This window comes from Eumetopias jubatus, unplaced genomic scaffold (assembly GCF_037043125.1).
Source record: "Eumetopias jubatus isolate StellerSeaLion01/CBP00866 unplaced genomic scaffold, mEumJub1_p1.0 scaffold_5, whole genome shotgun sequence".
Lineage (NCBI taxonomy): Eukaryota > Metazoa > Chordata > Mammalia > Carnivora > Otariidae > Eumetopias > Eumetopias jubatus.
The window spans coordinates 33,388,455-33,406,571 of NW_028274811.1; the positions used below are offsets into that span (position 1 = coordinate 33,388,455).

Consider the following 18,117-nt stretch of genomic DNA (forward strand, 5'->3'; position numbering starts at 1 on the left):
TTTTAAAAGGATCCCTATGGCTGCTATGAGGATTAAGAACTTTGGGCAAGGAAGGAAGAATGGAAGCAGGGAGATGATTGCAACAGATTAGAAAGCCCTTGAAATAATTCAGGTGAGACAGGACAGAGCCTTGGAACAGGGTAGAAGTGTGGGAGATGGGGAGATGTGGTTGGATGCTGGGTTTACTTTGAAGATAGAGCCAACAGGACTTGCTAATAGACCACATTCTCCTTTGTTCTTTTGGCTCCAGGAACTCCTTCATACACACACTCTAGTTGGCACCTCTGCCCTTACTGCCCGGCTGAGTTACAAGGGCAGACCCCAGGGACACAGCTAAACTGGAAAGTTTCCAGGTGTGGTTGGACAAAGGAATTTAAGCTTCAGGCACGGTGTTCTCCCTGCAATGCCTCCTTTGCCCTTCAACGAGCTGGGACTCCGCCTGGTGTCTCCCTTACAGTAGCCTGGCTTCCACAGACCCAGTTACTTTTTAGGTCTGTGTTTATCCAAATGGGTGCCCTTAGGGTGTGTTGGTGACACCCAAAACAGTCCTGGGGGGGGTTGGTGTTTGTATTTGATACAGAGTAGCAGGCAGGATAATCTGAGGGTCTCAGTCCTCAGACCCGGGCCAGTGACTTACTCCTGTTAATTTACACAAAACACAGCGGGGTCAGACCTGATCCCACAGAAAATGCACACAAGATTTTGGCTCCAGGCTGGGCATTTCTGGAGAGCCTGGGAAAGATCAGGTTAGTCTTAACAAACATTCTCAGGCAGCAAGGGCTGGGGAAAGCAAGTGGGAAAGGGAATGACCCGGTTGGCTCTGGAGTCAGCAGGCCTTGCTTGTTTGTGTTGCGCTGCTTGCTGGGGCAGTGCCGGGGGTGGGGGGTTGCATTATAAATGTAGCCAGCCACAGGGCCCCTGGACTCAAAATCTAGGACTGTACCAGTCCATGAAAGTCTGTGCAAGCCTCCCCAAGATGAAGCTACCAGGCCAGGAGGAGTTTGAGGTCTCCAGTGCTTGTGAAAATGTGCCCACAGGAGAGCTGGACAGTGGCCCTGGCTCTGGCCCCAGCCCTGATGGACCCTCAGACACAGACAGAGGGGAACTGGGGGTACCCAAGGACCCTCTGCTCTTCATTCAGCTGAATGAGCTTCTGGGCTGGCCCCAGGCACTGGAGTGGAGAGAGACGGGCAGGTGAGTGGGACCCAGGGCAGTTTTATGGGGTCTTTCCCTTTCGCCAGCTGGGGACTCCTCTATGACCCGTAGCTCCTCCTGTGTGAGGAGGTACTCTAACCCTCAATCAGGAGTTCCTCTCTGTGTTCTCCAGTTCAGACCCTCACCCTCCATAATGCTCAGCTTTCTATGCAGTCTACTTTTGAGTTCCCCAAGACCTCAGTTGAGGGGTGAATGCCCAGGAAGAGGCATACTTTGCACCACTGGGCCCAGGACTCCCCCATTGCCCTACCTTCCCTGCCTCTCCTGTGTCCCCCCACTCCTGGGCCTGGGAGAGATGGCCCCAATAACATAGTCCACTCCTCTCCACCACAGATGGGTGCTGTTTGAGGAGAAGCTGGAGGTGGGTGCAGGCCGGTGGAGTGTTCCTCACGTGCCCACCCTGGCACTGCCCAGCCTTCAGAAGCTCCGCAGCCTGCTGGCTGAGGGCCTTGTGCTGCTGGACTGTCTAGCTCAGAGCTTCCTGGAGCTCGTGGGTATGCTGGGAGCCTTTGCAGGGAGGGCCTGGGCAGCCATGTCATTTCCCCGGGACTTCCCCCCCAAATCTTAGAACTTTCCAGAGCTTACCCCACCCCACCCTAGGGATTATCCTTACCTGTCACAGTGTGGGGGGAGATGGAAGACTAGAGGAGCAAGTTCCCTGAGACCCCCAGAATGGAAAGGGACCTGGGCAGAGGGGAAAGGGGAAGAGTTTTGGGGCAGGGAGCTCTCAGGAAAGTGTTGGAGCCCCACCTCTGTTCTTCAGAACAGGTGACCAGAGTGGAGTCGCTGAGCCCAGAGCTGAGAGGGCAGCTGCAGGCCTTGCTGCTGCAGAGACCCCAGCACCTCATCCAGCCCATAGGCACCAGGCCCTGCCAGGGTGAGAGGCCTGTCCTTGGGCCCAGGACCAAAAGCCCTGGGTGGGAGGGTCCCAGATCCCCTTGCCCCCTTCCTGGACCAAGACCAGCCTAGCCTGGGCTTATACCTCAACTCAGGTCTCATGGGTGAGAAGTGGAGGTAATGGTGAGGGGAGAAGAGTGGAGGGGCCAGAGTTCTGGGAAGGGATGTTCTTGGTTGGCATTGTGCCAGAAGTTTTACATGTAGTATCTCATTTAATCTTCACAACCATCTTGTGAGGTAGTACCACAATTAGCCCCATTTTAGTGATAAGAAAACTGAGGCTCAGAGAGGGGAAGCTCCAGTTTTCATAGTTTGTTAGAGGTAAAGCTGGTCAGGAAGCCCTGGTGCATCCACCTCCAAAGCCCGTGCTCTTAGTCACTGCCTAATCCTGTTTTGAAGGGTCTGCCCATCCAAGAGAGGCTTCTCACAATGAGGAAGCCCCACTGAAGGAACAGGTTTGTGGCCCTTCCTTGGGCAGGGCTGGGAGAGGGGTCAGGGATTAACAGAGGTTCACCCTCCACTGGCCTCATTATCAATCAGTATTCTGCCAACACCCGCCTCCCCAAATAAGCTCTCATCCTTTGTGTCTCCTTGAACCCCCATCCAGCATCAGAACCCCCTGAGACGGAAGCTGCCTCCAGGGGCTGAGGCAGGAGTTGTGCTGGCAGGAGAGTTGGGCTTCCTGGCGCAGCCCCTGGGGGCCTTTGTGCGCCTGCGGGATCCAGTGGTGCTGGGACCCCTCACTGAGGTTCCCCTTCCCAGCAGGTAAGCCTGCTGAGAGTCAAGGGTTCTGGAAACCAGAAGAAGGATCTTTACTAGGGAGGGAATTGGGAGGTCTCTGTCTAGTTCTTTTGGGAGTGAGTGCAGGACGGTGCTCAGGGGTCTGTGGAGGGGCTAGTGGTCAGGGCTGCAAAGTAGGTGTGCACACGAGTGAATGTATGGGGGCTGGTAAGGAGGTCAGAGGTCAGGACTTCCTTATGGGATAGCAACCTCTTATATTTCTGGGGCCTGGTTCCTTCTTCAGATTTTTCTGCCTCCTCCTTGGTCCTTCCACACTGGGAAAGGGCTACCATGAGATGGGCCGGGCAATGGCCGTCCTCCTCAGTGATCCGGTGAGCTGGGCAGGGTGTGTGTGTGTGTCTGTGTGTGTGTGCACGTGTGTGCACATGCCCACACATAGACTTGTGTGAGTATGCACGTGTGGACTCTCGATGTGTGACAGAATACAGCAATGAGGCAGAGTGTGGTTTTGTGTCCGTGAGCATGAGGACTGAGGTTTCTTACCTAGCACCGTGCTGGCACATAGTAGGCAGCCAATGGATACTCATCGCATGCGTGCATTAATGAGTGAATACTTGAATGACCTGTCTGCCTATCTGACTTGTGTCTAGCTTTGAGACTGCAAAAATGCACGTAAGCGTCCAGATCTGCATTTACTGCCCCTTTGTGCCCCTATCCCTAGCAATTCCAGTGGTCAGTTCGTCGGGCCAGCAACCTTCGACACCTTCTGGCAGCCCTGGATGCCTTCCTAGAGGAGGTGACAGTGCTGCCTCCAGGTCGGTGGGACCCGACAGCCCGGATTGCCCCACCTAAATGTCTGCCCTCCCAGCACAAAAGGTATATGGGGGCCTTCTCCACAGACCTTGGGTCCACTCCCACTGTTGAAGAGGGTAGGGGATTCCAGGAAAGGGCTAGAACCTTACCTTTGGATTCCAAGCCTGCTGGCAGAGACACGAGCAGCCACCAGGGGGCAGGGTGCCCAGTCATGTTCTGGTTGGAGATCCTCAGGCCACCTGGGTTCCCATTCTCTTCAGGCTCCTCTCACAACTGAGGGAGGTCCAGGGCCGCTCTGCCCGGCATGGGGCCCTGGCTGAGGACAGGTATGGCCACTGGCCGCAGGCACCCAGCCCAGAGTTACAGCGGACAGGAAGGTGAGGTGAGCTGGGGTGAGAGCAAGGGTAAGGGTACTGGGAGGGGCAGGGGTCACAGGGGCACAGAGGCATATGCTCACTGTGGAGGGGATCGCCCAGTCCCAGGGAAAGTAGCAGGGATAGGGGCATGGGTGGGGTCACCTGGATCACTGACAAACCATGGGTGGGAGGCTGTTTGGGGGCCTTGTCCAGGATGTGCGCCGGAAGGCCTCATGGTACCCCAGCGACTTCTTGGATGCGCTACATCCCCAGTGCTTCTCAGCCGTGCTCTACATTTACTTGGCCACCGTCACTAATGCCATCACTTTTGGGGGTCTGCTGGGGGAAGCGACCAATGGTGCTCAGGTGAGTGGGGAGGCATGAGGGAAGCAGGCACAAGTTTTGGTATTCTGCCAGCCATGCCCTTTACCCTTCCCTGGGACAATGGGTGGGCTTCCCTGGAAGCTTGGGTTGCTGTGCTGAGGACTCCAGTGTCCTGTGCGGACAGGGTTCCCTGCTGGCTTCTAGGGGGTGCTGGAAAGTTTCCTGGGCACTGCAGTGGCTGGAGCTGCCTTCTGCCTGATGGCTGGCCAACCCCTCACCATCCTCAGCAGTACGGGGCCAGTGCTGGTCTTCGAGCGCCTGCTCTTCTCCTTCAGTAGGTAGGAGAATACCCTAACTGTCACCAGACCCTCACTAGCCACACTCTCAGCCTGGGTCCTGGCTGGGTCAGTAGGGAAGGGTGGAAACTGTCTGGCTCCAGGGGCACCTAACCTGGATTAAGTGGACAGCAGAACAACTCTGCCAATTCCTGTCTGTCTCATCCCCCCCTCCCCCCCAGAGATTACAGCCTGGACTACCTACCCTTCCGCCTGTGGGTGGGCATCTGGGTGGCCACATTTTGCCTGGCACTGGTGGCCACAGAGGCCAGCGTGCTGGTACGCTACTTTACCCGCTTCACCGAAGAAGGCTTCTGTGCCCTCATCAGCCTCATCTTCATCTACGATGCTGTGGGCAAAATGCTGAGCTTGACAAGTGCCTATCCTATCCAGAGCCCTGGCTATCCTGCTTATGGCTGCTTTTGCCAGTACCCAGACCTGGGAGGTGGGTGAGGGAAACAGGGAGTTTGGCAAGATGGGGAAGGATGCAGGAGGGGGAGGGGTTGTCCCCTTGCTATCCCCCCCTTGTTAAGTTCAGCAGAATCCTGAATACTTACCCCAAAACCAGCAGCACTCTTCCCCACTCTGGTTTTGGATCAATTGAGAAGTAACAGAGCAGGCCCAATATTGTCTTTATTTCTGACAATGCTGATTGAAGAACATGCTTATATCTGTGGGGGAATGGGCTTCCTAACAATGAAACCTAAATTAGATAGATTTATGCACCCAGTCCTGGCTGCACTGGACAGGGACTGTCTTGCCCCAGAGGAGCAGAGCTAAATGTATGCGCGGTGCAGCCAGCTTATTCCCAAGAGTGAGGAGAGGAGGGGACAGGGAGAGGCATGCCCAGCTTCTTCTCTCAAACTCACCAATCAAATAAGTTGCTGCTCTTTCCCTAGTCTGAGTGACGACTCAGGGGGAGAGCCGCTCAGCATAGTACTTTTGCACAAATACCTCCATGTGGAAGGAAGCAGCAGGAATGGGGAAGAGATGTCCTCTCAAGAGTGCCAGACTCTGCTGGACATGAACAAAACCAGTTCTGGTCCTGGTAGAAACCCATAGATTGGTGTACTCATCCATTAAGCAAACATGCTAGGCCTCTGCTCTGGCCAGTCCTGTCTCTGGCACCAGGGATCCAGATAGGTAAGGAATGTGAAGGGGCCAGGCAATGTTCTGAGGAGCGCAGACTTGGTAGCGATTGGAGTCAGCAGACAGATGAGTCAGAACTAAGAACTCTCTGGTTTACTTGGACCCATGAGGTTAGACTTCTGAGGGGTTGGAGAAGGTTCCCAGGGGACGGGCATATACCCAAATTGTTCTCTGCTTCCCAGGAAATGAGTCTGAGTGGACAAGGACAGAACCAAAAGACAGAGATGACATCTCAAGTATGGTGAGGGCCTGTTCCTGGGAGGGTCTGGGAAAGAAAGGCTGGGAGCCCAAGAAGTCAGTGGTGCCTGGCTTTTCCCACCCCATAGGCTAGGGAAACCCTCATGGGTCACAGAGGCCCAGACCTGTGCTGTGGCTGGAGACCTCTTATCCTGGGCCCTTGCTGTCCCAGTGAGTGTCAGCCAATGTTTATTCTGCCACCCCATCCCTGATGACGCCCTCCACACAGGACCTTGGCCTGGTCAATGCCTCCTTGCTGCCCCCACCTGAGTGTGCCCGGCGGGGAGGCCAGCCTCGCGGCCCCAGCTGCCATACAGTCCCAGACATCGCCTTCTTCTCCCTCCTCCTCTTCCTGACCTCCTTCCTCTTAGCCACAGCCCTCAAGCATGTGAAGGCAAGCCGCTTCTTCCCCTCTGTGGTGAGTGTTACCTTTCTGTGGGAGAGTGCTGGCTCTTGGCCTTGGGCCCTGTCTGTGCATGGGAAAGAGTGAAGAAGGAGGGGGCTGGTGGGCCTGAATCTGACTGAGTGTCCACTGTGTGGCCAGGTGCGCAGAGTGCTCGGTGACTTCTCCTCAGTCCTGGCCATGCTGCTGGGCTGTGGCCTTGATTCCTTCCTGGGTCTGGCCACGCCAAAGCTCACGGTGCCCAGTGAGTTCAAGGTGAGAGCTGGGAGTATAGGGCAGAGGGGAGAGCAGGGCCAGCACACAGGACCTTGGAGGAGGAAATGCATAGATCCCCTGCTTCTCTTCCTCTGAGCTTCCATTTCCTCGCTTATAAAATAGAAAGGATAATAATAATGACCTCACAGAGTTGCTGTGAGGATTAATGAGGTACTGCTGCTGACACAGTGGTACAGACTACATGGCAGCTATTATTATAAATTAGGGGTTAAGAGGATGAGTTCTGCTCAGCTAGCCCTGGGTTTGAGATCCTGTTCTGCCACTTCCTAGCTGTAAAACCTTAGGCAAATTAACCCACATCTCTCATCAATGAGCCTCAATTTATGCATCTATAAAATGGAAATAATAAATAACAATGGCTCCTACTCTATAAGTTGTCTTGAGGTTCACAGAAGATGAATGTAAAGCGTTTTACCACAGTGCAGGGACTCGCACATACCAAGAGCTTAATAAATGTTACTTATTGTTGTCATAGGTTGGCCCTACCCACTCCACTATTCCCCACTCTCTTTTTTGAACCCCCAGTTGCCGGCTCTGATCTGGTAAAGCTGGAGCTCCCTACCAAGGGCATGACAGTGCACAGGACAAGGCTTAGCACTGACTTAGCACTTAGACTTTGCCTGGGCATTTGGAGACCTTCTCTCCAGCTTCCCCCAGGACAGGAGAGCAGGGGGACTCAAGTTGGGGTAGCCTCAGTGGCTCAGAATCTGAGACGGCAACTTGGGTCCCCTCCCCCACACAGACGCTTATAATCAGAGCAGACGCAGACACACCCAGCCCTGTGCCTGTCCCAGATCAAGGCAGGTCTGAGCCTGAGTCGCTCCACCCTGGTTGGGGGGGGGGGGTGTGTGTGCCTAGGGGAAAGGGCTCTGTACATCAAGAAGTGCGGGCGGGCCTCACCTTCCATCCCCTCCTCTTGCAGGGTGGGAGGGCCTCTGAGAACCAAAGTCCAGAGCCCCTGGCTCCAGCTCAACCCCCAGGGTGGTCCCCCTCCTTCTGCCCTTTTTTTAAGACACTGAGGTGCTTTGAACCAGCTGTGCATGCACACATACTGCTCCTACCTACCATCTGGGGTCTTGGAATGGGGGTAAGGGGTTATAGAAGAATGCCAATGCTAGGGTGTGCAGGTGAGGTACTCTTGGGAGACCCTCTCTAACTTGTCCATGGAACACCCTCTCCCAGCCCACACTCCCTGGGCGTGGCTGGCTGGTGTCACCTTTTGGAGCCAACCCCTGGTGGCTAAGTGTGGCAGCAGCCTTACCTGCCCTGCTGCTATCTGTCCTCATCTTCATGGACCAGCAGATCACAGCAGTCATCCTCAACCGTGCTGAATATAAACTGCAGGTAAGGCCTGCCAGGTAAGACCCTAGGTCCCTAGACCGAGGGACAGAAACTCTAGGATGGAGTCCAGGACCTCCCTCTCCCACTCCAGAGGAGAGAGAGCCCAGGTCTGGTTTAGTTTCACCCTCAGTGCTCCACCACTACCTGCAGAAGGGAGCTGGCTTCCACCTGGACCTCTTCTGTGTGGCTCTGCTGATGCTGCTCACATCAGTGCTGGGGCTACCCTGGTACGTCTCAGCCACAGTCATCTCCCTGGCCCACATGGACAGTCTTCGGAGAGAAAGCAGAGCCTGTGCTCTGGGGGAGCCGCGCAGCTTCCTGGGGATCAGGTGAGGCCAGCATTCAGGAGGCTAGAGTGAGAGGTGGTCAGTAAGGTGGTATGGTGGGATACAAAGCACTTATTTGGACAGCTTAAATTCTAAGCTGGTGACTCCAGAGGGCTCTCTCACTGCTCCATGAGCACTGCAGTGGAGTGAATGGATGGGTTCTGGGCTGAGACGGGTGTGTCAGATCTTCCCCCATTCTCCTTCAGCCATGGGATTGGGTGGGCCCTCGAGAGGAGCCTCATAGATGTAAAGGCAGAGGCAGCCAGGGCTGAGCGAGGGTGAGGTGCCAGCTAATTACCCACCCCCCTTCCCCTCCACCCCCCAACCCCCCCCCCCCGCTCAGTGTAGGAGTACCTCACTGATGTTACAGAGTTACCATCATAAAAACAATTTTGTAACTATTGGAAACACAATCTGTGGAAAGTATGTGAAATTAACTTTGAAACCGTGAAGTAAAAGTTTTTATGGCAGTGTAAAAATTGCTAACTTTTCATCAAAATCAAAATAAAAACCTATGAGCTTGAGCTGATGGAGAGGCCTGGGGCAGCCAAACTGAAGTGCCGTGCCCCTTCCTCTCCACCAATTTTGCACACCGTGCTAAGGCCCCCTCCCTGCCAGGTGACTAGTGGGGGATCCCTCCACTTCCCTCCTGCCAGTGCCTGTAGTAGTACCTGGTCCTCATCTCCAGTCCGGCACCTTGGGGGCTCTCCCAGACCCTGGCTAACTCTTCCCTCTCCGCATCACAGGGAGCAGAGGCTGACAGGCCTGGTGGTGTTCATCCTCACAGGAACTTCCATCTTCCTGGCACCTGTACTCAAGGTACCTTTGTTAGGCTGGCGTCAGGGGCTGGGCATGGCAGTACCAATAATAAAGAAAGCAAGAACTGACACTGGCTAAATACTGTGCACCAGGCACTGTGCTGTTTTCTCCACACTTGGTCTCATTTGATCCTCCCATGAACCCTGAAGGCATCCGTACTTTGCAAATGAGGAAGCTGAAGGTTAAAGAGGTTAGCTTACAAAAGATCACCAAGAGAGCTAGTTTCTCAGGTCCATCTGAGAACACAACCTCTTACCCAGAGGGCTTTCTACCCAGTGGAGCAGGGTGTGGGCATGCCACCTTCCTCTATGGGCCAAGTGGTATGGTACCCTTGCTCCAGCCTCCCAACAAAGTGTGATCATCACGCCCCAGAAAAACCTTGAGGCAAAACCCCTTCACTGCTCCCTTACCAGATGTTTGTAGAATACCTGCCATGCGCAAGGCTCTGCTAGGCACTTGGGAGAAGCGGGTGGGGAGCAGGAAGGGGCAGGAGTATTGAAAAAAGATATGGAGCCAAGTCCCTATCAGCAACATACACACATGAACAAAAATTAAGTAACAGGTAATCACAGAAAGTTTCAACAAGCCAAAGCAGCAAAGCAATCAAGGAGGGCATGGAGAATGGCATACAACAGTCACCAGTGAGGAGAGGTTTGGGGAGGGAAAGGTCATGGAGCTGGGTGAGAGTGGAGTAGTTGAAAGAGCCAGATGGACCGGATCAGCTGCTTACTAACTAGGTGACTCTCATTCAGCAGCTATTTACTGCACATAAACCATATGCTAGGCACTGTTCCAAAGACTGGGGATATAGTAGTCATCAAAAGAGACCATCAACTGCTTATAGTCTGGTGAGAAGAGACAGATGAAAAAAATTAATAAAATAGGATAATTTCAGATGGTGATTACTTCTAATGAAAAATATAAGAGGGTAAGGTGATTAAGAGTGCAAGACGTCTACTTTAGATTGAAAAGGTCTCACCCTTCTGGGATGTCAAGAGATGAGCAGTGAGAAAGCCTGAGTAGTGAGAAGAAAGTCAAGGAAGGCCATTGTAGGTGGAGGGACATAGCAAAGCAAAGCAAAGGGCTTTGCAAGGGGGTAGAAATAAGCTTGGGCATGTTGGGGGAAGGAAAGGAAGCCATATAGCAGGAACAGAGAGAGCAAAGAAGAACGTGATAGATAAGATTGGAGAAGAAGGCCAGTTAACTTAGTCTCTCTAAAATCCAATTCCCCCTTCTGTAAAATGGAGACAATTATAGAATTTACCTCTTCTGACTGTCTTGAGGATTCAGTATCAGGCATGCAAAGTCGGAAAGGAAAAGAAAGGGCTGGGTGGGCTTAGACGTAGATACTGGAGGCTGGAGTTGGAGGCTCAGTGGGGGGCGGGGGGCATCTGGGCAGCTGGCACAAGTGAGCTCCTTTGCCAGCTCTCCACTTCTTCCTACCAGTTCATCCCAATGCCTGTGCTCTATGGCATCTTCCTGTACATGGGGGTGGCAGCGATTAGCAGCATTCAGGTGAGCCCACTATATTTACCACGCAGTCCCACTCCTCCTCCTCTTTCCTGCTGCTACCTCCTGCCTACACTTGCCAAGTCCTCTCCCATCCTCTTTTCCTGACTCTCCTGGGCATAGGACCCTGCTGCCACGCTCTGAATGGGGAGGGGGCCTCCCCCCCCATGCTAGGCTTCGATAGCTAACAGTGACACCCTCCAGGCTGAACACCCTGCTTTCCTCCTCCTCTTGTTCCCCTAGTTCACAAAGAGGGTACAGCTATTATTGATGCCAGCAAAACATCAGCCAGACCTCCTGCTCTTGCGCCACGTACCTCTGAGCAGGGTCCACCTCTTCACAGCCATCCAGCTTGCCTGCCTGGGTTTGCTTTGGATAATCAAGTCTACCCCTGCAGCCATCATCTTCCCCCTCATGGTGACTTGGGGCAGGGCTGGGTAGTGTCCCAGGGATCCTGGGAGACTCTGAGCCTGGGAGGGTGGCCAAAGCCTCCACAGGAGGAAGACTCTCCCCCTCTCACTTGCCCTGACTCTGCCTGGTTGGGAATCTTAGGACAGAGAAAGATGGCTGAGAGATGCCCACAGATAGGCTGATCCTGGGATACCTGATTCAACTCCATTTACAACCTCTTTGGCTGATCAACCACAGACAGGGATATAAAGTCCAAAAGAAAACCGAGGCCCTGGGAGAGGCAATACTGGCACTTTTGTTACTCAGTGAGGCGATGCCACTGGTGGTTTTGGGCCTTATCCTTAGTCCCTGAGGAAATTAAGAGCCCTGGGCTTTCTAGTAGGACCAATCTGATTATCGGATCCCAGCTGTGTGACTTCTGGGAAGTTTCTAAACTCTTAGGGCTTCAGTTTCTTTCTCTATACAATAGGAACAATTATATATATATCATAGGAATGTGTTAGCATTAAATGAAACAATACACAATGCCTAGTACACAGGAAGTGCTCAATAAGTGCTACTGCTGCTCATGTTTCTGCTGCTATTGCTGACAGTCCTGGGTCTTGTTCCTATCCCTGCAGTTGCTGGGCCTGGTGGGGGTCCGAAAGGCACTGGAGAGGGTCTTCTCACCACAGGAACTCCTTTGGCTGGATGAGCTGATGCCAGAGAAGGAAAGGAGCATCCCTGAGAAGGGGCTGGAGCCAGAATATTCACTCAGTGGTGACAGTGAAGATGTGAGCCCCAGATGGGCCCTCTCAGGAGAAGGGGGCAGGGGTGGGGAGAGCACTTTTGTCCAGGAGTTATCCCTAAAGTCTAATATTTCTATTAAACCTGAAGATCTGATTAACACAATAATTCCCCTTAGGGGGACATAGGTACACTGAAGGGGTGAGGGAAATCTTTCTTTAGAGGGCAGGGGCCCTGGTTTATGAATCCATGGGGGTAGAAAGGTCTGGGGACAGCTCTGGTGGTCCTTTTCAACCATAATCTTTGTCTCAGTGTGGGTTTATATCCTTTCACTTTCTGGGCCCCTTTCTCTCTGCTCTGTCTCTGTCTACTCCCAACTTATCTTGGGATCTTTCTTTTGCAGTCAGAGCTGATGTATCAGCCAAGGGCTCCAGAAATCAATATCTCTGTGAATTAGCTGGAGTAGGAGTTTTAGGAATAGAGACTCCAGGAAACTGAGCACGAGGTGAGGATGTGAGGGAAGTGCCCCTGGGGTCGAGGATGGGGAGGTGGGGGCTCAGACCTTGGAAACCTCCAGTGTGCTGGCTACCCCTGTTTTCCCTTCATGTTCCAGTTCCTCACGAACTCCAAAGTAGGGGAGGGAATAGAAAGGTCTCTCCAGAGGCAAGAATGAAATAAGGGAGGATACCTGGGCTTGGCTCCCTGTGGCACTGAAGTCTGGCCAGTAGAGGGAGCTCAAGCTCACACCAAATTGGATGTAGAGATGTAGGGCTGGGGAGGAAGAGGTATAATGACAAAAGAATGGTAGGGAGTGGGGAGGAGAGGGAGGGAGGATAAAGCTCCCTGCTGCTTTCCTTTGCCCTGGAGGCCACTCCCTTAGGCTGCTGAGAACCACACTCCAGACAAGTGGAGGGATTCTCTGTCACTTGCCCACTTTGCCATTCCTTCCATTTTTATTCATCCATTTATCAAAACAGTTTATGAGTACTATACTTGAGTATCTAGATACGAGATACAGTGGTAAGTAAGATAATTATGGTCCCTGACCTCATCAGCTTAAAATCCACTGGGAAAGACCAATAGGGAGTTTTTGGAGTGGGATAGTGTTTGCTAAGGCAAGCATCAACTGTGGGAGCAGAGAGACCTCTAAGCCCTTCTTGGAGGATGGTGAAGGTGGGGTGGTGGGAGTTGGAGAAGAGGAAATGGTCCATAACTTGAAATTTGAAGAAGAACGAAGCATGGCCAGAATAAGGTGGAGGGAAATGTTCTAGGCAGAGGGTGCAGCATGTGCAAAAGCCTGGCATTTTTCCCCCTTGATAAGCTAAATTCTCTTCTTGCCACAGAAACCCTTCTATCCATGCTTTCCAAGCTCAAGAGCCCAAGAAGCCCCACCATTTGCAGTGGAAAATTCTAGAGGGCAATTCAGCAGCTATCCCAGAACAAGATCTCCCGGGCTTTCCATATCCCCTATAGCTCCTTTGCAATATTCTTTGCCGTACTGTGCCCCTGTGCACTTGCTCTGACCCCACGATGTCTTCTCTCAGTTCACAGGTGTTACTCGGAAGTCAGGATATTGTTAGCCTTTGGCTTAACTGCCACATGCTCAGTCGACTGGAACCAGTGGGGCAGGACTGGAGGGCAGCTCGCCAAGATTTCCGTCACCTTCCTGAGCAGGGGGTAGAGAGTGGCAGCGATGGCGCGCCTGCGTGGCTCAGTGTTGTTAAGCGCCTGCCTTTGGCTCAGCTCACGATCCCAGGGTCCTGGGATCGAGCCCCCGCATCGGGCTCCCTGCTCAGCGGGGAGCCTGCTTCTCCCTTTCCCTCTGCCTGCCGCTCTGCCTGCTTGTGCTTTCTGTCAAATAAATAAATAAATAAATACAATCCTAAAAAAAAAAAAAAAAAAGACAGAGAGAGTGGCAGGGAAGAAGCAGGTTTGCTGGTAAGCCTGGGGGACTGACCAGGCCCCCATTCACTCTCTACCCCATTAAAGGGACCCGGAAACCCTTCTCAATTTGAACTTTCTGTCCTCACAAATTCTCTTTTACAGAATTAGGGGTCTTTAGCGAACTCTTTTCAGTTTGCAAAAGGGGAAAAAATCTTTCCAGAAAAATTATTCCTCTATTTAAAATAGTTTTTATACGTATGAAAATAATCCTTACTGTTTTTTATCACAAAAGTAAATGAGATTAGTGCAAAATATTAAGACACTAAGGAAATATATAGTTTTGAAATGAAAACCATACCAGTGATGATCAGTGTCCAAATTTTAGTGTATATTGTTCAAATTTATTTCAAGGGACACATTACTATTTTCATTGAAGTGAGATTATACGTTGAGTTCTACAACATGCTTGTCACTTGATATGCATTGAATATTTTCCCCATGCCAGTACATACATATCTACCTCTCTTTTTGTAACCTGCATAGAATGAACAACCTAATAATCTGAAAAAGATACCATATATACAAAAGAGTATATAAGGGGCGCCTAGGTGGCTCAGTCGGTTAAGCGTCTGCCTTCGGCTCAGATCATGATCCCAGGCCCTGGGACTGAGTCCCACATCAGGCTCTCTGCTCCGCAGGGAGCCTGCTTCTCCCTCTGCCTCTGTCTCTCATGTATAAATAAATAAAATCTTTAAGAAAAAAAACAGAGTATATAAAATGTCTTCTGGAAGTATAAGAATTTCTTCAGAGCATATACCTAGGAGTGAAATTAAAGAACAACTAAAAAGAGAACACTTGTGTATGTCAGTTTATCTATGAATTCTAAAGTTAAAAATTATATTTAATCTAGCATTTTAGTTTTTTAGTTAGGAAGGTTGTTCAGAAATTTTAATCTATACAATGCCAGAAGTGGAAATTCTTTTTTATTTTATTACATTTTATTTTTAGGTAATCTCTACACACAAGGTGGGGCTCAAACTCATGACCCTGAGATCAACAGCTGTTTGCTCCACCAATTGAGCCAGCCAGGTGCCCCAGAAGTGGAAATTCTGATGGGTCTTTTTAATGTTTTAAAGAAGACTCCTAGGGGTGCCTGGGTGGCTCAGTCGATTAAGCATCTGACTCTTGATTTCGGCTCAGGTCCTGATCTCAGGGTTGTGAGAGCCTCAAATCAGGCTCCACGCTCAGCAGGGAGTCTGCTGGAGATTCTCTCTCTCCCTCTCCCTCTGCCCCTCCCCCACTCCCACTTGTGCTCCCTCTCTCATAAATAAATAAATCTTTAAAGAAGGCTCCTAAAATTATATCTAAGTATCTACTGATTGAGAGAAATATATGCCAAAAGTATAATTTAAACTAAGATAATTATATATTTTGCCCATTTCAGCAGCATCTACATATTGTTGAAAACATCTTCATTTAGTTTTACTTAAACACTGAACAAATACTTAGTGAATATCAACAATGTCCCATCAAATAAAGTTTCTAACTTCATGGAGTTTATACTAAAGGACAGAAATAACAAAGAAAAAATATGATTATCTGAGATAATGACAAGTATCCTGAAGAAAATCAAATAGGGTAATATGACAGGGACTGGGAGAAGATTGCTTGAGGTAGATGTTCAGGGGAGGCCTCTCTGAGTAGGTGACCTTTAAGCTGGGACCTGAGTGACAAGGAACCAACTAAATTATCATCTGCCTGCAGCCAAGACATGGTAAACATACACATGAATTTAAGTGCTCTACAGTCCCCACATTGGGAACCACTGTCATAAGGGAAAGACTGAGGTCAGCTCTGGCTTAAATCTTAGTCCTTAGCTTGCTCTGTCCAGGCCATATGAGCCTGCAGCATGCCTTTCCTGGCTCTAACCCATAGGCTTCAGTTTTCTGTCAGTAAAATGGGGCCAAGAGCCCAGATTGTAGGGTGCTATAAGGGTTAATTTATGCCTATAACATTCTTTAAGATGTTTAGATGAAAAACCTAGGGCTGTATAGTGGGTTATTAGAGCCTCCCAAGCCCCAGGGAAAATCTCTCCCTATCAGTAATGTAGGTCTTCTCTTCTCCAGTCTGTAGATGTGGGACAATGGTTTTCAAACTTTTGTGGGTATTAGAATCAAAGATTGTCATAATATGAATTCTTGGACTCTTGGCCTGAGGTTCTGGGCTCTTATCTTCTTAGTTCTATGTTCTTCTGTCTCCTCGTCCAGTGCCTCATGCTTCCCAATATTATAGATTTTTGTCTTTGCAAATGGACCTGAGCATGCACTTGTCCATATATACTATGATCGGAGACAACTTTGGTCATTTTTCCTAAGAGCAACCCAGAGCAGAGACTGGGGAAGGCAGGAATGTGTCTGTATCTACTTCTCAAATGTAGACAGACATTAGGAAGAGGGTCTAGGGGAAAACTTTGAACAAAAGAAGGGAGGAATTGCTGATTGGTAGAAAATGAGAGAAGAAGGTGAGTACAAGGAAAATAACCCTGGTGTGAGGGTCAGTTCACTGCTTCTTAACACTTTTCCTGGTGCTGAATCCCACTATAGGGGCTGTCCAGGGCTTGACTGATCAATTTACTCATTCATTCAATAGATAAATACATATTAAATGTCTATTACACGCCAGGTAGTATAGTCTATTATATTCCTATGTGTAGGAATTCAATGTGAAATAAGACAAGGTCTCTGCTTTCCTGAAGTTTCCACTCTATTGGGGGAGACAGAAAATAAATAAATAAATACAATGATATAAATATGACTATTTATTATATAATACAGCATAATGCAATAAAGAGGGAGGGTTTGGTGGGTGGCTACCTTAGACAGTGTTAATAAGGGCCTCTCTGAGAGGATAACATTTGAGCAGAGACCTGAATGACAAGGAGTCAGCCTTGGGATTAGGGGAGAGGCAGGGAGAAGGAGTGGAAGGAAAGCATTTTTGGCCAAGGGAATATCAGTGCAAAGGCCCTCAGGCAGGAAGGACTTTGGAATGTTTGAGAAGGCCCATACAGCTAGAGTGGAAAAGTGAGGGAAAGAACACTGCAAGGTGAGGTTGGAAAAAAATGGAGATCAGTATGGTAGGCTACATAATGAACACCTTGGAAGAGGCAGTGTGGATGAGGCCCTGTCCCTTGGGGTAAGAATAGTAGGGGCCAAAGTAGAATAGCCAAAACAATCTTGAAAATGAAGAACCAAGTTGTAGGACTCATAGTCTCTGATTTCAAAACTTACTTCCAAGCTATTATAATCAAGACAGTGTGGTACTTGCATTTGGAAGTACATACAGGATTGACAGTCTAGGAACACACACTCACACTTATGGTCAATAGATTTTTTTGAAGAGAGTGTCAAGACAATTCAATGGTGAAGAATAGTCTTTTCAACAAATGGTTCTGGGAAAACTGGGTATCTTTATGCAGAAGAATGAAGTTGGACCCCTACCTCATATCACATACAAAAATTAACTCAAAATGCATCAAAAACCTAAATGTAAGAGCCAAACCATCTCAGAAGAAAATAGGTGTTAATCCTCATGACCTTGGATTTGGCAATAGTTTCTTAGATATGATACCAAAACACAAGGAACAAAATAAAAAAATAGATTAGACCTCATCAAAAATTTAAAACTTGTCCTCCAAATGGCACTATCTACAAAGAGAAAAGACAACCTGCAGAATGGGAGAAAATACATGTAATCATATATCTGATAAGGGACTTGTATCTAGAATATATTAAGAACTCTTACAACTCAATAATAAGAAAGGGTGCCTGGGTGGCTCAATCGGTTAAGCATCCAACTCTTGATTTCAGCTGGGGTCATGATCTCAGGGTCATGATTTCAGGGTCATGAGATCAAGCCCATGTGGAGCCCTGTGTCAAACCCCATGTGGAGTCTGCTTAAGACTGTCTCTCTCTCCCCCTCTGCCCTTCCCCTCCCTTGCTTGCGCTCTCTCTCTAAATAAATAGATCTTAAAAAAAAAGAAGACAGGGGGCTTGGGTGGTTCAGTCAGTTAAGGCTCTGCCTTCGGCTCAGGTCATAATCCCAAGGTCCTGGGATCAAGCCCCGCATCGGGCTCCCTGCTCAGCGGGAAACCTGCTTCTCCCTCTCTCACTCCCCACTGCTTGTGTTCCCTCCCTTGCTGTGTCTCTCTCTATCAAATAAATAAATAAAATCTTTAAAAAAAAAACTTTAAAAAATTATTTATTTATTTACTTGAGGGGGGTGGGGCAGAAGGAGAGAGACAAGCAGACTCTGCTGGCATGGAACCTAACTTGGAGCTCTATCTCATGACCCTAAGA

At 50.0% G+C, this 18,117-nt stretch overlaps 1 protein-coding gene across 1 annotated transcript; it reads left to right on the plus strand.

Moving 5' to 3' along the window:
• Positions 1-961: 961 nt before the first annotated feature.
• SLC4A9 (solute carrier family 4 member 9) lies at positions 962-12,335 on the plus strand. Its single transcript, XM_028103752.2, has 21 exons — positions 962-1,194; positions 1,549-1,709; positions 1,979-2,092; positions 2,512-2,567; positions 2,720-2,877; positions 3,137-3,224; positions 3,575-3,729; positions 3,927-4,043; positions 4,214-4,388; positions 4,551-4,684; positions 4,864-5,126; positions 6,013-6,071; positions 6,297-6,485; positions 6,612-6,725; positions 7,929-8,090; positions 8,238-8,416; positions 9,160-9,232; positions 10,679-10,747; positions 10,985-11,158; positions 11,773-11,925; positions 12,282-12,335. Exons 1-21 carry the CDS (start codon positions 977-979, stop codon positions 12,333-12,335), a joined length of 2,865 nt encoding a protein of 954 aa, XP_027959553.1. The 5' UTR covers positions 962-976.
• Positions 12,336-18,117: the final 5,782 nt, after the last annotated feature.